The sequence below is a fragment of the Vigna unguiculata genome, chromosome 4 (assembly GCF_004118075.2).
Source record: "Vigna unguiculata cultivar IT97K-499-35 chromosome 4, ASM411807v1, whole genome shotgun sequence".
NCBI lineage: Eukaryota > Viridiplantae > Streptophyta > Magnoliopsida > Fabales > Fabaceae > Vigna > Vigna unguiculata.
The window spans coordinates 29,241,927-29,262,430 of record NC_040282.1 but is presented as its reverse complement, the minus strand read 5'-3'; the positions used below and the strand labels follow the sequence as shown (position 1 = coordinate 29,262,430).

Genomic DNA, 20,504 nt, shown 5'->3' with positions numbered 1-20,504 from the left:
TTCCACGCACTGAGAAGCCAAGATGCAGACACACTCTTCAGTCGAATGCACCTAGAGATGTGATCTCTGAAACACACAAACTCAAGCCGGTCCTAGACGAACCTGGCTCTGGATACCACCTGTTAGAAACTGTTAAAATATAAAAGAAAGACTAATAATGAATACTGTGAAAGCATATTGTATTGATATGTGAAAGGAAGAGTATTTATACAGAGAAATGATAGGTGCTACTGATTTAATAACAGAATAAACCAGTAAAACTAACATAACGGACATAACTACTTGACTTAATGCTTTAACAGGAAAGTGAGAAATTAACGACAAAGTGAAAAAAAAATTGAAAAGCTAATGATAACAAAGGGAAAACCATACCAATTGGAAGCTACGACACACATGTAAAGATCTGAAGAGGGAAATGAAGAGAAATCGGGAGCTGCAATTGCCTGTTATTTGAAGAATTTTAGTGAGATTTAGAGAAGATTTGAAGCTAAAATAAGATTATGTACGGAAAGAAGAAAGTGGTAGTGTTTTTTGAACGTACAAAAAATGATAAAAGAGTTTTTGTGGAAAAATTTAAAGAGGATTTGTGAAAAAGGTAAAGGAAAATGAAATTTTCCTCATAGACCTAAAAAACCTCTGCGATGCGTAGAAATTACGTAAGGTTTTATAACCTCCATTAATAAAATCCCGCTAAAATTAATTCTTTTCGTAGTGATTTTACTCAATTTATAAGTTTAATTTGTTTGCAAAAAAATTTCTTCAACAATAAACTTGATCTTCAAAAAAATTTTGGGAAAAAAATAGTGTTAGTATATTGGTATAAAATGGCATGTATGTTGTCATATCGTCCTTATTTTGAAAATTTTTATGTAATAAAGTCATTTTCTTTAGTACCATACTAATAAATATTAAAGATGTGTTACGTGTCAGTTTATGGTTTTTTTATTTTTATTTTTTTTAAAATTAAAAATTTATCACATGTGATAGTGACAATATCACATGTCAATGTCAAACTAGTAGGTGTCATTGTTTTAACTTCAATTTGGTTTCTTAATTTTTATTTTATCTCAATTCAGTCTCAATTCCTTTTCAAATTGAACACTTTCGTCTCTTTCTAAATTGAAACCAAATTTATTTTTTTATAAATATTAAACAAATATTTTTATTAAAATTTATACTTTTATTAAATATTTTAATAAAATTAATTTTATTTATATTTTATATTAAACTTTATTTAAAATTATATTCAACTTATAAACAAGTTTAATTTTGAATTTTTTTTATTAACATTATTTTCTATTAACATAGTTAAAATTGTATTCAAATTGTAAACAAGTTGACAGCTCTAATGATAAAGGACCACAACAACTTTAAAAAGCCACTACTTAAAAAAAATCATTTGGAATTCACAACACATAACTATTTCAAAAATATTTCAATTGAAATGGCCAAAAATCCCAAAACTTCTATTGACATAATATAGCCCAAGTTGTATTAATTTTGTTGTGACAAAAATGAGATGTTTGATTTTTACGGGATGATGAAAGATATTTAAGCCCTTTCCTTTAAGGTTACAAATTTGACTTTTAGTAAGAAGTAAGTGTACGTAAAGTAAGATGTCAAAATAAATTGTAATTAGACTAATTATTTATTTGAGTTAGGTTGAATTTAAAAAAAATTAAAATTTTTAAATGTAAGTAAAACTCAATTTGACTTACTTAATTCATAGTTAAATGACTTTCAATTGAATTGAAAGTATATTGATTAACAGTGCACTAACAATAATCTTTTATTATTTTATATCATTTTCTATTATTTAGATTTGACAATTTAATATTTTGAAATATTATAATTTTGTTAAATAAGGATTGAATAATTTTAGCGTTTAATTTATTTATTTGTCCAATTAGTTGAAACTTTTATAATAATGTTGAGTAAATACTTTAATTGTATTACTATAAATAATTGAGTCAAATAAATCCACATTGTACCACAATAAATATAAAAAATAAATTAAAAAAACAAACCATTCTTAAGAAAATCAAATCACTCCACCTACGAGTTTGTGATAAATCGAACCACCTTAGAGATGACAAATAAACCCGTTCCGTGGGTATTGTCTGAATTCGTCTCCGTTTTGACAGAGAATCCCCATATTGACTGGGTATGGGTATGGGGAATCCCCGACTTTTTCAATTGGGTATGAGGATGGTTATGGGGATGTACATATCCCCGTCATATCTCCGTCATCATTTAAATTATTAAAATATTCACAATTAATTAAGTAACCCTACCCTATATATATATATATATATATATATATATTATATTTTATTTCTTCTAATTATTTGGTTTGTCATGAAACTCATTCGCATCTCCAATATATTTTTCATCTTATCATAACATTTATATGTAATTATGTTAAAATGATGTAAGTCAATTAAATTTTTTTATGTCTCATATTTGAACATTTCTATTATTTTTAAATATTTTTATTTATTGTATATTTTTCTTTCACAGAGTATGTTTAATACTCTCAATTTAAGTGTTTAATAGCATAAACCTTTCATTTACTAGGTAATATAAAAAAAACTCTTTACTTATTTTTATTAATTTTTGTTTTATCTGAAGAACTCTTTTGTTTCGCTAAAACAATTATTTCTCAACCATTGAGTATATATGTTGATATTTGAAAAACGTTCTTAGATGTCTAAGGTATTTTTCATCTTATCATACCCTTAATTATACATTTGTTTTTCTTTGTGCAATTTCTTTCAATAATTTTTCAAATTGTTTCTAAGACACATATTTGTTAATTTTTTAATATTTTTATTTGTTATTTATTTTCATCATGTAAAATATTATTTCAATATATTTTATCTAATTATTTTTTATTTTCTAACTCATTATATCAATCATACTGTAATTTTTTCACTATAATTATATAAATAATTTTTATTTACTACAATATCAAAATTTAATGTAATTTCCCATGAATATTTTTTTTATCACCATCCAACATATATTGGAGTTCAAAAGATATAATATCCATGTTAACATTTTATTATTATATTTATTATTTGTTATTTTCGTCATTTTGATTAAGTGATGTATTATCATTTTTATTAGTGTATAAAAAAATAAATTCATTAGAATTTAAAAAACTGAAGTAAACAAACATTTAAAATATATTTTAATTTGAATATTTGTTTTCCTTTAAATTTTTTTAAAAATATTTTCAAATTTTATCAACTAGGTTTCATTAATGTTTGTAGTTTGCAAATTTAATAAATATTTTATTTCTCATGAAATTTTATTTTTGTATTCTAATCTAAAATGTAAACAATTATAATTTATTTCAAAGTATTTGATATCGAAGAAATAATCATCCTCTTAATATTGAATATTTGATAATATTATGTTTCCTTTACCGTAATTTTTTATTATTTTATAAAAATTAATTAAAATTTATATTGAAGTAGTGAGGAAACGGGTACGGGTATGGGTACGAGATTATACCCGTTACCCGGTGGGGATGAGATAAAACTTTGATACCCATTGGATTTGGGTATGGGGATAAATTTTTTTTACGGGGATAGGCATGGGATAGTGAAACCTGTCCCCGCCCCGCTCCGTCGCCATCCCTACACCTTATAGAATACTTAACTCCTGAGTTAAATACACTCACTTTAACAACTCTATTAAAAAAGGTAAGTTATAATTGTTTTTTTTACTAAATGAGATCAATAATTTCTTCATTTATATATATATATATATATATATATATTCAATTAATATCTTGAATTCAAGTTCTATGTATTCTTTAAGTTTTTTATATTTTTTCATAAGTCGTTATCATCATCATTATAAATAAAACTCCTTATTGAAGGAAAATGTTCATTTTCTTCTTTTTGTCAACAATCTCTTCTTTTTTTATGACTATTAAAAATTGTTGAAGACTTTTGATATGTCATGTTCTAAACAACAACCTAAGAGAAAAGAGCAGTTAATCCAAAAAAAAAAAAAAAATCTTCCCTTTTTAAAACACAAGGTATTACAAGACATCAAAATAAACATATTCCTCCCTTTTTGATCATAATAAAAAATGAATTCTTTAGACAACTTCCCCTAAATCAGATAACTTCATAAAATAGAACTCCCTTTTAATTGAGACTTGCATATCCCTCCCCCTTTTTTATGGTAAAAAAATAGTTAAGAGATAAAACTTCCCCTACATGTAATATTTCCCCTTTTTGATAAAAACAAACATTTCAATAACAAATACTCCCCTTAAATCAAAGACTCTCCCTAGATTAAAGAGAGACTATAAAGGTTAGAGAAAACAAGAGTTTATTTAAATAAGGGAAGATTACAAAAAAATGATTTTTCTAATTTCCATTTATGAATGCCTATAATTTAAATGTTTGAAAAACTCATACAAACGGTAAAAAATTTGAATTTTGTATTCTACTTCACAGGATAATCAATTATTTCTAATGATAATCGATTATTACTTCATCAATTTTTCTAAAAAATTTCCAAAACTTCTATTAATTATTTTGCACAATAATCAATTATTTCATAATGATAATTGATTATGACTTGAAATAATTGATTATTTGCATGGTGATTTATGAAAAATAATAAAAATGATAATTTTTCACGATTTAAAACACATTTCTAACATTCAGTATGCCTAAATCTTTTATAGACCTTACGAGGATACCATATAAACATTTTTGAAATTGAATTTAACCTGCTAAATAAAAAAAAAAATTTAGTCCCCAAAAACTTATTTGGGTCCTTTGAGATTAGAGACATATTACTTTATAATAGGAACACAAGCATATCTATCATTAGAAATATTAAAATGTTTAATTCTACATTTTTTAGAAGTATATCCTTTTTGTATACAATAGAAACATGTTACACAATTTGTATTCCTAGAATGAGTTGTTCCTTTCTCTACCCATACTCCTCGGGTTCTTTTATTTTTGTTCTTGGGAGCTTGCTTATTTTTATGAAAAACCTTTCTCCTAAACATTGGTTTTTCAAAACTTTTATTATTTATTGCATCTTCAAGTTGTTTTTCAAGAATGCTAATATCAAACATATAACTTTTGCAAGATGCACACTCAACATTTTTAGTCTCTTTATTTTCTAAAATTGAAATTTTATTTTTAAAAATTTCTTCTTCTTCAAGAGTTTTCAAACTTGCTTTGTAAATCCTTAAAATTAGATTTTAAGTTTTATGAGCAACATCTAATTTATTGGATTTATGAAGTAGTTGTTGAAATGCATCATACAAATAATCATAATCGTTGTCATTTCTGAAAAAGCTTACCTCACTGTCAGAAGTTTCATGGTCAGCCATCAAACACAAATTTGCTTCCTCATCAGATTCACTAGAGCTAGATGATCTTGAAGGAGAACTTGAAGAAAAACTTGAATCCTTATCCTCTCATTTCTTTTTCTTCACAAACTTTTTGCCCTTCTTCTCTTTACCCTTTTTAGCATTTGGGCATTCTAATTTTGCATGACCTATTTCTCCACATTCATAGCAATTGTAATTTGAAACAAAGTTTTGGTTTTCATTTTTATACCTTTTGTGATATCCTCTGTTTTTGCTCTTCATAAACTTTGTGAACTTCTTTACCATGAGACTCATGTTTTCATCGTCTGAAACATCATCTTCTTTGGGGCTTTTATTTTTTACTATCTCAGTTTTGAAATTTATGTTCCTTTTTCCTTCCTTGATCCTCTTCTTCATTTAAACGTCCAAGTTCAAGTTCATGCTCTCTCAACTTACCAAAAAGAGCTACCATGGACATTGTTGCAAAATTTTGAGACTCAAGGATCGGTGTAACCTTTGGCTGTCATGTCCTATTCAAAGATTTCAAAATTTTAATATTTAATTCATTAGTATCAAAAATTTTACCTAACCTAGAGAGATTATTCCACATTCATAGCAATTGTAATTTGAAACAAAGTTTTGGTTTTCATTTTTATACCTTTTGTGATATCCTCTATTTTTGCTCTTCATAAACTTTGTGAACTTCTTTACCATGAGACTCATATTTTCATCGTCTGAAACATGATCTTCTTTAGGGCTTTTAATTTTTACTATCTTGGTTTTGAAATTTATGTTCATTTTTCCTTCCTTGGTCCTCTTCTTCATTTAAACGCCCAAGTTCAAGTTCATGCTCTCTAAACTTACCAAAAAGAGCTACCATGGACATTGTTGCAAAATTTTGAGATTCAGGGATCGTTGTAACCTTTGGCTGTCATGTCCTATTCAAAGATTTCAAATTTTAATATTTAATTCATCAGTATCAAAAATTTTACCTAACCCAGAGAGATGATTGACGATATGGGTAAATCTCTTTTGAATACCATAAATAGTTTCCCTTGCTACATACAAAACATCTCGTACTCTAGAATCATGAGTTAGTTCGAGCACGTCTCACATCATTTGTTCCTTCATGGGTTACTCTTAAAATCTCCCACATTTCCTGAGAACTTTTACACATAGAGAATTTGTAAAACTCATGAAGGGTTATACATTAAAATAATTGTTATATTTAGAGTTAGTTAAACCCTCACTAAGCCTGACTCTTAGATAAAAAAAATATTAAAGCAGTAGTGTTGTCACGGCCATCGCTAATGATGTTTCAAATTTAAAATTAATTTTTGTGTTAGAATTTTCCTTGCCATACTAAGGCCGACACTAGCTATATGAATTCTATACCAACAATATGTTTGGGGAATTTACACACATTACTTAATATGATACCTAATAAACATCGTAAACATTATATACATCGATCATAATAATGCTCAACTTCAATTAGAATTATTCTGAACTTTAATCAGAATTGAGAATTGAGCACCAAATTATAATATATAACATTGATGTTGCAAATATCATAATAATAAAGGATGCATACATTTTTGAAGAGAGTGGTAACAATTTTGTTCTAATGTTTATTTAAATGTTCACTGTTAAACTACTAAATTTCTAAATATAGTACATCCAACTTGAGTCCAAATTCAAAGCATACAGGACAAGAATACGTCCATTAACCATAATTGAATTGAGACCTATAAAATCAAAATTTAAGATATATAAATATGTGAACCTTAAAAATAATATATACAATATAATTGAACAAAACAAATTGATTAAGAGAATATACTAAAAAGTCATATTCAAGGTTGGGCATGATCATCCAAGTCTTCATCATAATGAGGATGCACTTAACTAGTACTATTGGAAGTGTTTGCAACCTATCTTTCCAAGGCCAAGGCTAATTGTTATCACATCAACTTAATGTACGAGAAAAGAATGTTCCTTTAACTAAGTCTACAATGTGAAAAAGAATTGTGTTTGGTAAGTCATAAGAAATTTACCATGTCATATGAGTGAATTGAGTTCCTATTATGTAGTTTTCTTGTAGTGACAACTTACTAAAGATTGTAATATTAAAACCTCATTTAATATAACTGCAATTCCCAAAAACGCGGGAAATTTAAAACTTTCATTCATCATAGAATAAACTTTAAAACCATAATTATAAGCTTCATTACAATCATCAAAGTCTAGTAATATAAAATATTACAATTTATTTAGAAACATAAAACATAAAACTCAGAAAACTCTTTTCTCCCATACTAGCCTCGCTCCAGCTATATGCCTCACCAGATCCACCTGCAACATCATCTGCTCCCGTGTACCACGTACACGATCATCGCCAAACACAAGCAGATAGGGTGAGCTAACAATTAAACAATCATATATATAAAACATATATATACATACAAACACACCAAAGGAATTCCATCCTTTGATTCCATATCACATGGCCACCACCATGTTACCCGTGTTCTACGTCTTCTGATGAGTACCTCAAGATGTCTTGCTGCCACACCTACCAGCCACAACTGGTAGAGCATGTGCGGGAAACCTTGCTACGGACCACACTGTGTAACGTTAAGTGGAGTTCCCAATACGAATAACATTCATAACGTTTTAAGACTACCAAACTCGTTGGTCTCATACCAAGGACGACAACCTATTTGGATCCACCGTACGCACCACAACATGCACACTCACACTGGCAACACTCGCCAACCCGAGCCACAACTCAAGAGTTCCTCATGTTCATCCGGCATCCCGAGCCACAACTCAAGAGATGTCATTCCGAGTCACAATTCAAGGAATGTCATGTGCTTAACCCCTATCCCGAGCCACAACTCAAGGGATACGTTCCGATCCACAACGCAAGGAATTCAGTAAGCCGACCTTCGAGGTATCACCAAAGCTTTGTAGACCACGCACATCCAAAGCAGACAAAGCTTATGCCTTTGCATCATCGCTTGGTGCTGCTCTGGAGCCGGCATGCGAAGCTCACTTCCAGACTGCCTGGCGGGGGACACGTGCCACCAGGTGCCAAGCGCCTCTAATGCTACTTTTTCTGCAAGTATTGCTTGGTGGGACAAGCCTTACCGCCAAGTACCACACGCTTCAATACTCCATTGCCAAGCGCTACACCAGTACTTGCGGAGTACTGGTTTTTAAGAACCCAGAACACAGTAAAAGCAATCCTACTCTTAGAATTATGCATATCCACAATCAAGAATATAGGTTTCGAGAAATCAACATGACTCCCATGCACAATCTCAATTTATATGGCTTCGTCATACGCGTACACGAGTATCACAATATATCATATGCATTAATCCCCATATATATATATATATATATATATATATATATATATATATATATTCCACCCTTTAAATCCATGATAGCATTCAATTCCAACTTACGAATAACGTATGCTAAAAAAAATATAAAGCAATATTATCGCCTCTCCTATGCAACAAGTTAATTTATATTGACACACATGCATTCACAAATAAACCAATTCTCAACATGTGACTAACCCAAAAGAACATTCAAATTCATAGAGACTTACAACATAACCCAATCATGCTTCATTATAAGTTACTTGAAAATGTCAAGAGCTTATTCATGCCTTTTAAAGACTTCAAAACCCGCAATAATGAGTAACATATATCTCTAGCTATTGAACTCAAAATCAAATCTCCACCGTTAAAAGTGAACAAATACATGTTATGGACCAGGTGTCAAAATTTCACCTAAATCGGATGGTTAAAGAACCAGGAAATGCAGTTTTACGAAAACTGCACAAACTAGAAAAATGGTGGTGCCTAACGCCCAGAAGTCAGGAAGGTGGCGTCTGGCGATACAAAAACAGCGCCCGACAATACCTGCTCCGCGAAAACACGAAAAATAGTGTTTTCCGTGAACAAAACACCATACGCGTTGCCAGGCGGTAGCTCTTCACCGCCAGGTGATTTTTTAACAATAACTTAGAAACTGGGTTGTTTTAACGTGAGTTGCCTAGCGGTAGTTCATGCGCCGCTAGGCGGTGCATACAGTTCTAGAAAAAATCCCAGATTGTTCTGCACTTGCATAAACCCTAAAACCCCAAATCAACACTTCCAACATTCATCTTGACATAATTATAGGGTGAACACATCATATTTATTCAATTCGGAATTACTTTCATGCATCATATCATAAATCATACACATAGGTCATGTTGGTTCATTCCTTCGCAAGCCCCACATGAACCCTAGTACCCAATTATCTCCATAATCATAATTATCCTTAGTCATACAATTACAAACACATAATTAAATAAACAAGTACGCAATTTCATATATAATAACTAATTCAAGCATCATACACATCACAAAAAATCATGAAACCATGAGAAACTGGCCAAACCAGTTCGCGTCGCCTGGCGGGACACATACAGCCGCCAAGCAGTTTATAGAGGAAACCCATAAACTGGGTTCTGCAGCATGCGTCGCCTGGCGGGTCTTCAATGCCGCCATGCGGTTTTTGGAAACTTCTAGAAACACCAAAATTTATCATATTTTTGGCAGAAATCAAGGTTCACATGCATTCCATTCAGTCAAGAAACAATACAGTTAAAATAAACACATGATACAGCTCCTCTAACCTGGATTCCTTGCTCAAATGCGCCCAATTCTTTGAGTCATTGATCTCAATTCTCCTTAGCTCGATATTCCTCCTTCAATTCTCTTTCTCCACTCTCCCTTCTCTACTAAGGTTCGATCACACAACCATGCATATGTCAATCAATGTATGACCATTCAACCAATTCATGTTTCGTGATAATTCCTATAATTATAGGATTATATTATCACTCATCACGATCAAGCATATTATTAAAATAATAACAATTAAATAACACACAATTGGCATACATAAGACTTAAACCCAAGTTCTCAGAACACAACCAAGTACTCTCAACTATTTAAGCTAGTACTTTTCCACATCATATCAATCAATATTTAATGCCATAAAGCCTCTCACTACCCGTATTTATTAATTATTTATTTATTTAATTAATTAAATTTAGCGGATCTTACAAAGGTAGTATGATAGGTGTCAATCTCTAGGCATGAATCTTTCAAAAGTAGAGTCAAATGTTTGTGATGATTAAGTGTTAATTCTTTAAGACATGAGAGGCAGCCAATTGGGCTTAGAGGTTTAGGTACTTGATTATGATTTTGTGATGTTATTAAGTGAATGATTTGATTTTGAAAACCTCAGCCATAAGTAACTGAGGATAGATAAAGAAACAAAATTTCATATTGTTAAAAACATTTCTTTCATTGAATGGTTTCTATAGATATATATGTGAACCCATCTTGCTTTTTGAATATATGCCATGTTCACTTCCGATTAGTCTCCTTAGGTTTTGCATACCTTATATGATATTACAAACATGGATTGCATTTCCAGAATCAATCCACCATGTGTTAGATTAATACTAGTCATATTAGATCCATAACAAACCAAGCAAAATAATTACCTATTTTCTCTAGCTAATTCTTAAACCTTGGGAAATCTTGCTTCATGTGTCCCTTCTTTTCTTTATAGTAAAAACACTTGAACTCCTTCTTTATAACTGGCTTAGCAGACATCTTTCCCTTCTAATTAACCTTATTCTTCTTATTCTTAAAACAAGTAGTCAATTTCACTATTTTGCCTTCCTCCATTAGTAATTTTTCTTATTCTTGAACACACAAGGTCAACAATGCATAATAGACCACTTATTGTTATGTGTGTTATAATAAATTTTATATATCATATATACGAGGAAAAATACACAAAAATACAATATACAAAAAAGGAATCAAACATGGTAACCTATAAGGCTTTCGGATGAGGCACAGTATCCCTTTTATGCATGATGTGATCACGCACTCTTGTAATCTCAATGAGTTTTAAGGATTAAAAATACATGATAATAGTGTTGGTAAAAGATTTATCAAATGTAATGGTAGGAGATACATCAATAACCTTTAGTAAATCTCTTACATTGTCATGTTGATCAATAGAACACCGAATATCAGCAGAAAAGTTGGTCTTTATTAACGTCACAAAGAGACAATTTAACTTCTCCCACCTTTCTTAGAGATCAACAACATCTGGAGTGTTGGTATCAATAATATTGGTGATTCTAGTTTTCCTAATAGCATAATCAATGTCTATCCAACCCAAATGGAGAAAAACTTTCTCCTTCCGAAACTTGTAATTTTCCCCTTTTTAGTTTGGGAATACCATAATAGATATAAGAAATATTTACAAATTGAGAAACTACAAATTTTAAAATACATGCTCATCATCATAATTTGATACTATAATAAACATCATGTTTTACCAATGCAAACATGTATTAATGAATGAATTTAGTGACATAAAACTTGCTTGTAGGCTAAAGTCTTATTCAATTAGATTCATATAACCAAATGATAAAACTATTATATTTTACTGAATTAGACTTGCATCTAGTGACATAAAACTTGCATTTGGGCTAAAGTCTTACTAATTAGACTCTTAGACTCATATAACCAAAAGATCAAACTATTATGTTTTACCAATGCAAACACATGTCTTAGAATGAATCTTGTGGCATAAAACTTGTTTGTGGGTTAAAGTCTTACTCAATTAGACTCATATAACCAAATGATAAAACTATTATGTTTTATCGATGCAAACACACGTCTTAATGAATGAATCTAGTGACATTAAACTTGCATGTGTTCTAAAGTCTTACTCAATTAGACTCATATAACAAAATGATAATTCTATTATGTCTTACCGATGCAAACACATGCCTTAATGAATGAATCTAGTGACATAAAACTTGTATGTGGGTAAAATTCTTAATCAATTGGACTCATATAACCAAATGATAAAACCATTATATTTTACTGATGCAAATACACATCTTAATGAATAAAATTGTTATACAATTAGACTTATATAACCAACAGTTAGGAAATAGAATTAAACTTGTATTGTCCACCTTTTGATATACAACCGTTAGGAAAATAAATAAAAATGTAATCTCGCCTACTTTTCCATTTTAAGGCCATAAATATGAGAGCAACTATCCAATAGTTATTCTAAGAACATCTTACAAGCACTACAAAAAATCGTATTAAATACGACAATTATTTGCTATATATAACAGCGCTTATGATTAAAGTTATATAGATGTGAATTTTAATATATTATATAAAAATATTTAATAAAAACTGTGAATTTTAATATAAAAATTAAATTTGGTTTCAATTTGGAGAGGGACCAAATTGGTTCATGTTAACAAAATTTGGGACTAAATTGAACAAAAATAACAAATATAGGGACCAAATTGAATATAGAACATTGACTTTGACATGTGGCACGCTGCTGGATTAAAAAAAACCACGAAATGACACGTGACAGTCATTGTTCATGGTCGTTAATGATTTAAATGGTGTTAGCAAAAAGGACCCAATTGAACAAAATTGACGAAAATTGGAACCTATTTAAACACAAAACCAAAATTAGGACTTATTTGAGAAAACTTGATGAAAATTGGAACCAAAAAGGTATTTTAACCTAAAAAATATTATGATATCTTATAACGTTTATAAATTTAAACCTACCAATGGAAATAAATTAAGAAGTATAGAAATGACATTTTATTTGAAAACTTAATTCTTATTTATATATCTATTTTATGACGACTAATCATTAAATTAAATTTATATGAACTTCACCTATGATATTTGAATTTACGTAATCAAAACATTATTACTAAATATAGAATTTTTTTCTTACTTAATAAATTATATTTTTAATGTAATATACAAAATTTCTCTTACTTAGTAAATTATACACTTAATATTATTATAATTTTAAATTTGTCTCATGCTCAATTCTTCTTACGAGTCAAGTTATGCCCATATTTAAGATGAGTAATTTCAAATCCATAGTCGAGCAAAGTCGACCTAAGTGTTAGAATCGCCTCATGCTTAATTCCTCTTACGAGTCAACTCATGCCCATATTTAAGATGAGTAATTTCAAATCCATAGTTGAGTAGAGTCGACCTAAGTGGTAGAATTGCGTAGCGAAATATTTGTTTTTGGATAAAACCCAAAAGGTGGGGGGGGGGGTGACTTGGTTTGTTTAATAAAAATTGTACTTTAAAATTTTTCCATTTTAATATCAAAATTCAATTAAAACTCTTTTCTTTATATATTCTTTCCCCTTGTAGCATCTGGAACATCTTGTACTCTTGAATAACGAGTTCTTCCTAGCATGCTTCACATCAGTTGTTTCTTCATGGGTTAGTTTTAAAACCTCCCACATTTCCTGAGCACTTGTACAAACTGAAATTCTATAAAATTCATCAAGAGTTAAAGCAAATGAAATTATATTTCTAGCCCTAACATCATATGACCCATTTTATTTTGTTTCGTGCTCCATTGCGAAAAGGGCTTAGGTTCCTGCACATCTTTAACATTAATAATAGGAACAATTGGACCATTTATAACAGCATCCCAAATACCTCTATTGACAAACTCTAAAAATATTTGCATTCTTACTTTTCAAAAAGGATAATTTTCCTAACAAATAAAAGGGGAATATTAATTGAAGCAATTTGAATAACTATCAAAGCAAGCTCCAATACCAATTGTTAGAATCGTGCAACGAAATATTCATTTTTGCAAAAAACTTAAGAGGTTGGGGTTAATTGTGCTTAATGGCCAACAAATGAAATTGTAAGAACCGTGGAATTTAATTAATTAAATAATTAATTAATTAATAAATGCGAGTAGTGGGAGCCTTTATGACATTTAATTTTAAATTGTATGATGTGGAAAAGTACTAGCTCAAGTGGTTGAGAGTATTTAAATGTGTGAAAGGACTTGGGTTCGATTCTTATGTATGTCATTTCTGTGTTATTTGATTTATTATTATTTTAACAATATGCTTGATCATGTTAAGTGGTAATATAATCATAGAATTTTATTAGTCATCATGAAACATGAATTTGGATGTTAGGGGAGCTGAACCTTACCTTTTGTTTTTGTGTTGATATTTGCATGAAATGTATGATAAGCGGGTGATGAATCACAGTTTATGGGTTCCTGATGAACTGGCTGACGGTGATGAACACCCGACAGACGTCGCGAGTTGAATTGACTCTATTTGGATGTTTCCATGTTCTAGGAGGCTTCTGATCGGGAACAAACCACATTTTAATCATTATGAATGATTAGACATCGTATTTGCCTTAGAATTCATGGAATTGGGCGTTAATTGAGATGAAAATCACATGAAGGTTATCTTAGGGTTGATGAATTGGGGATTTCTATAGTGGCACTAATCTAAACAGAAAATGTGAACGAATTCGTGTATGGGAAGTATTAGGGATGAAGCGTAATCCTAAAATCTGGAATCGTATTCTATAGAGTCATATATTGATGGAAACCAGAGTTGTTGTGAATGGGCTAAGGTTCGCAGGTGTAGGAAGAATGCTGGGGTTCCTAGAACAGCAAGAATCGCTTGGTGGCACCTTGGTTGCCGCCAGGCACCATACCAGAGATGCGGGTGGTGTCTGATTCACAAAAAACGTTGTTTTTCGTATTTTCACAGAACAGGAACCGCCTGACACTGGTTTTGTACCGCTAGGCACCAGGTTCCTAATTTCTGGGGGCTAGGCGCCACCGTTTTTCTAGTTTATGCAGTTTTCGTAAAACTGCATTTTTCGGTTCGTTAACCGTTCGATTTAGGTGAAATTTTGACAGGTGGTCCATAACATGTAGTTCTTCACTTTGAACGGTGGATATTTGATTTGAAGGTAAGTAGCTAGAGATATATTTTACTCATTATTGTTGGTTTTGAAGTCTTTCAAATGCATGAATAAGCTCTTGATAATTCCAAGTAACTTCTAAAGAAGCATGATTGGGTTATGTTGTAAGTCTCTATGAATTTGAAGTTCCTTTGGGTTACTCACATGTTGAGAATTGGTTTATTGGTGAATGCATGTGTGTCAATATAAATTTGCATTGGTGCATAGGATCATGTGCTTAAGTTATTAGAGTGTTATTGCTTTATATTTGTTTGAGCATGCATTATTCATAAGTTAGAATTGAATGCTAACATGGATTTAAAGGGTGGAATATATATATATATATATATATATATATATATATATATGAGGAATTGATGCATATGATATATGGTGATACTTGTGTACGCGTATGATGAAGCTATCTAAGTTGAGATTATGCATGTGAGTCATGTTGATTTATGGAAGCCTATATTCTTGATTGTGGATATGCATAATTATAAGAGTGTGATTGATTTTACTTTGTTATGGGTGCTTAAAAACCAATACTGCACAAGTACTGGTGTAGCGTTTGACGGTGGTGTTTGACCGCTAGGCGATAGCTACAAAACAAGTAGATTATTGAAGCGTGTGGCGTTTGGCGATAAGGGTTGTCCCGCCAGGCGATACTTGCTGAAACAGTAGCATCATAGGCGCTTGGCGCCTTGCGGCACGTGTCCCCCGCCAGGCGGTCTGAAAGTGTGGTGCACCTGGCAACTCGTGAGTAGCGCTAGGCGATGTTGCTAAGGCAAAGATGTTTGGCTTGCTTTGGATGTGCATGGTCTACAAGACTTTGATGATGTTTCAAAGGTTGACTTGCTGGTGTTCCTTGAGTTGTGGCTAAGAACGTATCCCTTGAGTTATGGCTCGAGATAGGGGTTAAGCACGTGGTATTCCTTGAGTTGTGGCTCGGAATAGAATCTCTTGAGTTGTGGCTCGTGATGACGGATGAACACAAGGAACTATTGAGTTGTGGCTCGAGTTGGCGAGTGTTGCAGGTGTGAGTGTACAGGTTATGGCTCATACGACGGGTTTAGATAGATTGCCCTTCTTGGTATAAGACCAACGAGTTTGGTAGTCTTAGGACGTTACGAATATTATTCGTATTGGGAACTCCATCTGACGTTACGGTATATGATCCATAACATGGTTTTCTGCACGTGCTCTATTCGCGTTTTTGGGAAATGAAGTTTTAATAATTGACTCGTATTTACTATTTCTTTATTTTATTATTTAAATCCGTAATATCTAGTCGGGATGTTACAAAATTGCCATAAAATGGGTTTAATTATCATTCAAGATTCATTATTGGTTATTTTCCAGTCATCTTGGCTACCCTTTGGACAGGTAGGGTTTCTAACCCTTCGCGTTCATGCCAAAAGAATTTTGGCAAAAAAAGCTTAATTCATGTCCCCTAAGTTTGAACACAACCATGCAAATGTCAAGTTAATGAACAACCAATCAACCCATTCACATTTCACGATAATTTTATAAATCTAGGATTATATTATCACTCATCATAACCAATTATATTATCAAAGTAATCTATTACATATTAAGAAAAGAAGATACTACTAAAATTACTACATTACCTATTTTCTTTTATTGACACGTGTCATAAAAATTAGTTTTTTCGTCATTTTAAAACTCTAGTACAAAAGGACTGGGTTCAAATCCTAAAAAGGTCAATTTGTTTTTGTTTTTTTTATTTATTTATGATTTCAACTATATTATTAATTATAAAAAATATTATTATTTGTAATATTTTTATAAGTATTAGTATTTCTAATTATTAATAATATTATTATTATAAATATTATTAATAGTGATAATAGATCAATTATAACAAAATATTAGTATTATTATAATAATAACAATAATTGTTATTAGTATATGTTACTATTGTATATTATTACTATTAGTATTATTAATATTATTAGTATGAAAGTTATTACTCTTATTTGTAATATATAATATTATTACTATTGTATATTTTTATAGTAATTACGTCTCAATTTTTATTAGATTATGATAAATTATTTTTTTTGTCTTAAAGTTAAAAAAAATAGGTATATTGATAAATATATGATTAGTTTAAAATTTCACTCCAACATTTCATTGTTGATGTTCATACCCATTCAAATTTGAAGGATTTGTTGACCATTATTGAATTATGTCAATCTTTGACAAAAACAAACAAATTAAATATATTTTACTTGATTGATTGTCTAATTCATTTTATTTAACTCTTAATGTTTCATTTTCTACAACGAAGATGATCAAAACAAAATTTGGGATAAGATGAAAGATGAATTTCTTGAACACAAAATGGTTATTTACATTCAAAAAGGAATAACTGAAGATTTCTATTCCGAATAAATTATTGATTAGTTCAAAATTGTTTACTATAAATTATTTTGGCTTCTCCAAAATTATTGGTCAAGATCCGTGTAACGCCCCATTTAATTAATAAGCGTAATTAAAAGAAATGTCACGCACAAATAGTATAGCAGCGCAGTCTTGGGGTATTAAACGCAACCCCTACAAGATCCTAGGCACACCACGATGCTAAAGTAAACCAGTTACAACATTCAACAACAAACCCAAAAGGAGATTAAAATAGTAAACTAATACATGGGCCATAGCCCGGAAAGAAAACCCATAAAGATACAGATCCAGTCCAAGCGGACTATGCAGCGAAATCATCTCTCCTTTGTTGACCACAAGTATCTCTCGCATCTGCTCTCATCAATAAATTGATGATCATCACAAGAGTAGAAGAATAACATATAAGGCATTCAAACAAGAAAAGGGTAAGCTAGAGCCAAAAGATTTCATCAATGCAATCAGATATACTTTTGCAGTCCAACATACATACATCACCCAAGCATGTTATGACCTTCCAAAACAATACACTAAGACTCGACTCGACTAATCCGGATACATATAACCTGGTCAGATTCAGCGGATGCTTGCACTTGTGGTGGATACCTTTGCTCACCCCCGAGCTATGTGTTACAAGTGTTACAATGAATCAATTCCCTCACACACAAGGTTAGCCCTTAATGAGTTTTAGGCCTCCTACTACTCTCACCACAGGATTCAGTCCGCTCTAAGTGAGACTAACTAACTCCTTAGAGTGTCAGGATGCAATCCTTACCTTAAATCCTTACCAAGTTATACAGATGGGGCACCACCATGGACACCCACTAACAGGGGCCATGGAATTACGTCCCGACCATTGAAGCACGACCCTGAAAATATCACCTAGAGATTCCAAGGAATTACGCACTGACACGGACCAATCATGTTCATTCAATCAAGAAAGACCTATCATGCATATATATATATATATATATATATATATATATATATATATATATATATATATATATATATATATATATATATATATATCAATCTTCATAACCAATCCCTTTCACGTTCCAAATCAATCCATACCAATTCATCATACTCCATCCATGAATATACCATTCCAACTCATCTCGTTACCATGTCACTTTAATGCCAACCACCTCATTAAGATCACATGCTAAGTTCATGCCAAACTCATTATTCACAATTCATGAATCATATCACTCATGCGTATTTATTTGTCTCATGCATTTAACACAATACTTAAATCCAAGCAAACATCAACCATTCAAGGTTCAAGGAAACGATCAATCATCACACTGCCTTTCCCAGCTCCTCGCTCAAGTAGAAGGGTCTCGCTCAAGCAGAAGGGTCTCGCTCAGGTGAGAGGCTCTCGCTCAGGCGAGCCCCATTCGCCTAGGCGAGGGCTCGAAAAGGGGAACAATGGCTTCCTGCGCCCTCTCGCTTAAGCGAGCCCTCCTCGCCTAAGCGAGAATGTCGCTCGCTCAAAAAGGAAACGCGTCGCTCAAGCGACACCTCATGCAGAAAAACCAAAGCGAGCTCTCGTTAGTCTCGCCTAGGCGAGACGTGCTCGCTTTGACGAGAAAACCAGTGGTCGCCACTATTCTCTCGTGCACAGCCTCGTACATATCTAAATAGCCCAAAATAATTCATTTCACAGATTCACGGCAACATGCAAGACATCCCATGGCAAAATACAACTACTCAAGCAGAAAAACGTAATAACAGAGCAATGCCTAGCTTCCCTTACCTAGAAGGGTTTAGTAGAGGACCTCAACTCTACAACAGTGAGTATAACCGCTCCAAGGACGGTTTAACGAGCTGGAAAAACCACGAAACAGACCTTAGAATGAGTCTCCTACATAACCCTAGTTGGGGAAAACACGAAGATATGCTAAGGAAGAGGTGATACGGGGCGAAGGATAACTTACGTTGAGCAAGAAGGAGCTTGAGCGAAATTTGACGGTGGTGAGTGATCAAACCCTAGCAGAAAGGTTGACGGCTGCAGCTCAAGCTTCTTTGAGAGTGAGTGGAAAGTGAGAGTTAGGGCAGACTTAGGATGGGTTTTATCCTTTGGGCTAGTCCTTAGGCCCACTCACAAAGGGGCAACCCTTTAATTTAGGGCAGAAAGGAATAAGACATTTTAGTGGGCCTTACATTCTCCCCAACAAGAAAATTTTTTACCTCGAAAATGAAAACTTACCAGGTAAAAAGATGTGGATGTGATTTTCTCATGTCCTCCTCCAACTCCCAAGAAGAGTCACTAGTCCTCCGATCCCAGATGACTTTGACGAGACTGACTGGTTTTCTCTTACGTTCCTCAACTCGACTCTCCTCCAAGGCAATGAGTGGCACTTCCACAGTGAGATCCTCTCTTATCTGTATATCCTCGACTTCCAACACATGAGCCGGATCGAACACATACTTCCTCAACTGTGAGACGTAGAACACTAGATGAAGGTTTGCCAACTGAGGACGCAAAGCTATCTCATATGCCACCGGTCCAATCCTCTTGGAGATCTTATATGAACCAAGAAACTCGAAAGCTTCCTTGTGCGAAGAGCCCTTCCTACGCTAGTGGTTCGGGTCACCCTCAAGAACACATAATCCCTAGCTGCAAACTCTAAAGGTTTCCTCCCGCAGTCAGCGTAAGCCTTCTATCTACTCTGAGAAGCCTGCATTCTGTTCCTCACCATCCTCACCTTCTCGGTGGTTTGTTCTAATAACTCTGGTCCAACAAGCACTGCCTCCCCATCATGATACCAATAGAGAGAGGTCCTACACTTCCTGCCGTAAAGAGCCTCATATGGCATCAT

The 20,504-nt window shown here is 32.2% G+C and overlaps 1 protein-coding gene across 1 annotated transcript; it reads right to left on the bottom strand.

Annotated features, from left to right (window-relative positions):
* Positions 1-19,887: 19,887 nt before the first annotated feature.
* LOC114180694 lies at positions 19,888-20,504 on the bottom strand. Its single transcript, XM_028066996.1, has 2 exons — positions 20,382-20,504; positions 19,888-20,262 (listed from the first exon to the last, which is right to left on the bottom strand). Exons 1-2 carry the CDS (start codon positions 20,502-20,504, stop codon positions 19,888-19,890), a joined length of 498 nt encoding a protein of 165 aa, XP_027922797.1.

What these genes read in the sequence shown, in the direction of transcription:
- LOC114180694 (XM_028066996.1), bottom strand. Translation starts at nt 20,504, where the DNA reads ATGATGCCATATGAGGCTCTTTACGGCAGGAAGTGTAGGACCTCTCTC. An exon ending in CCACCGAGAAGGTGAGGATG is followed by an intron (nt 20,263 to 20,381) that starts GTGAGGAACAGA and finishes CCGAACCACTAG; the next exon opens with CGTAGGAAGGGCTCTTCGCA.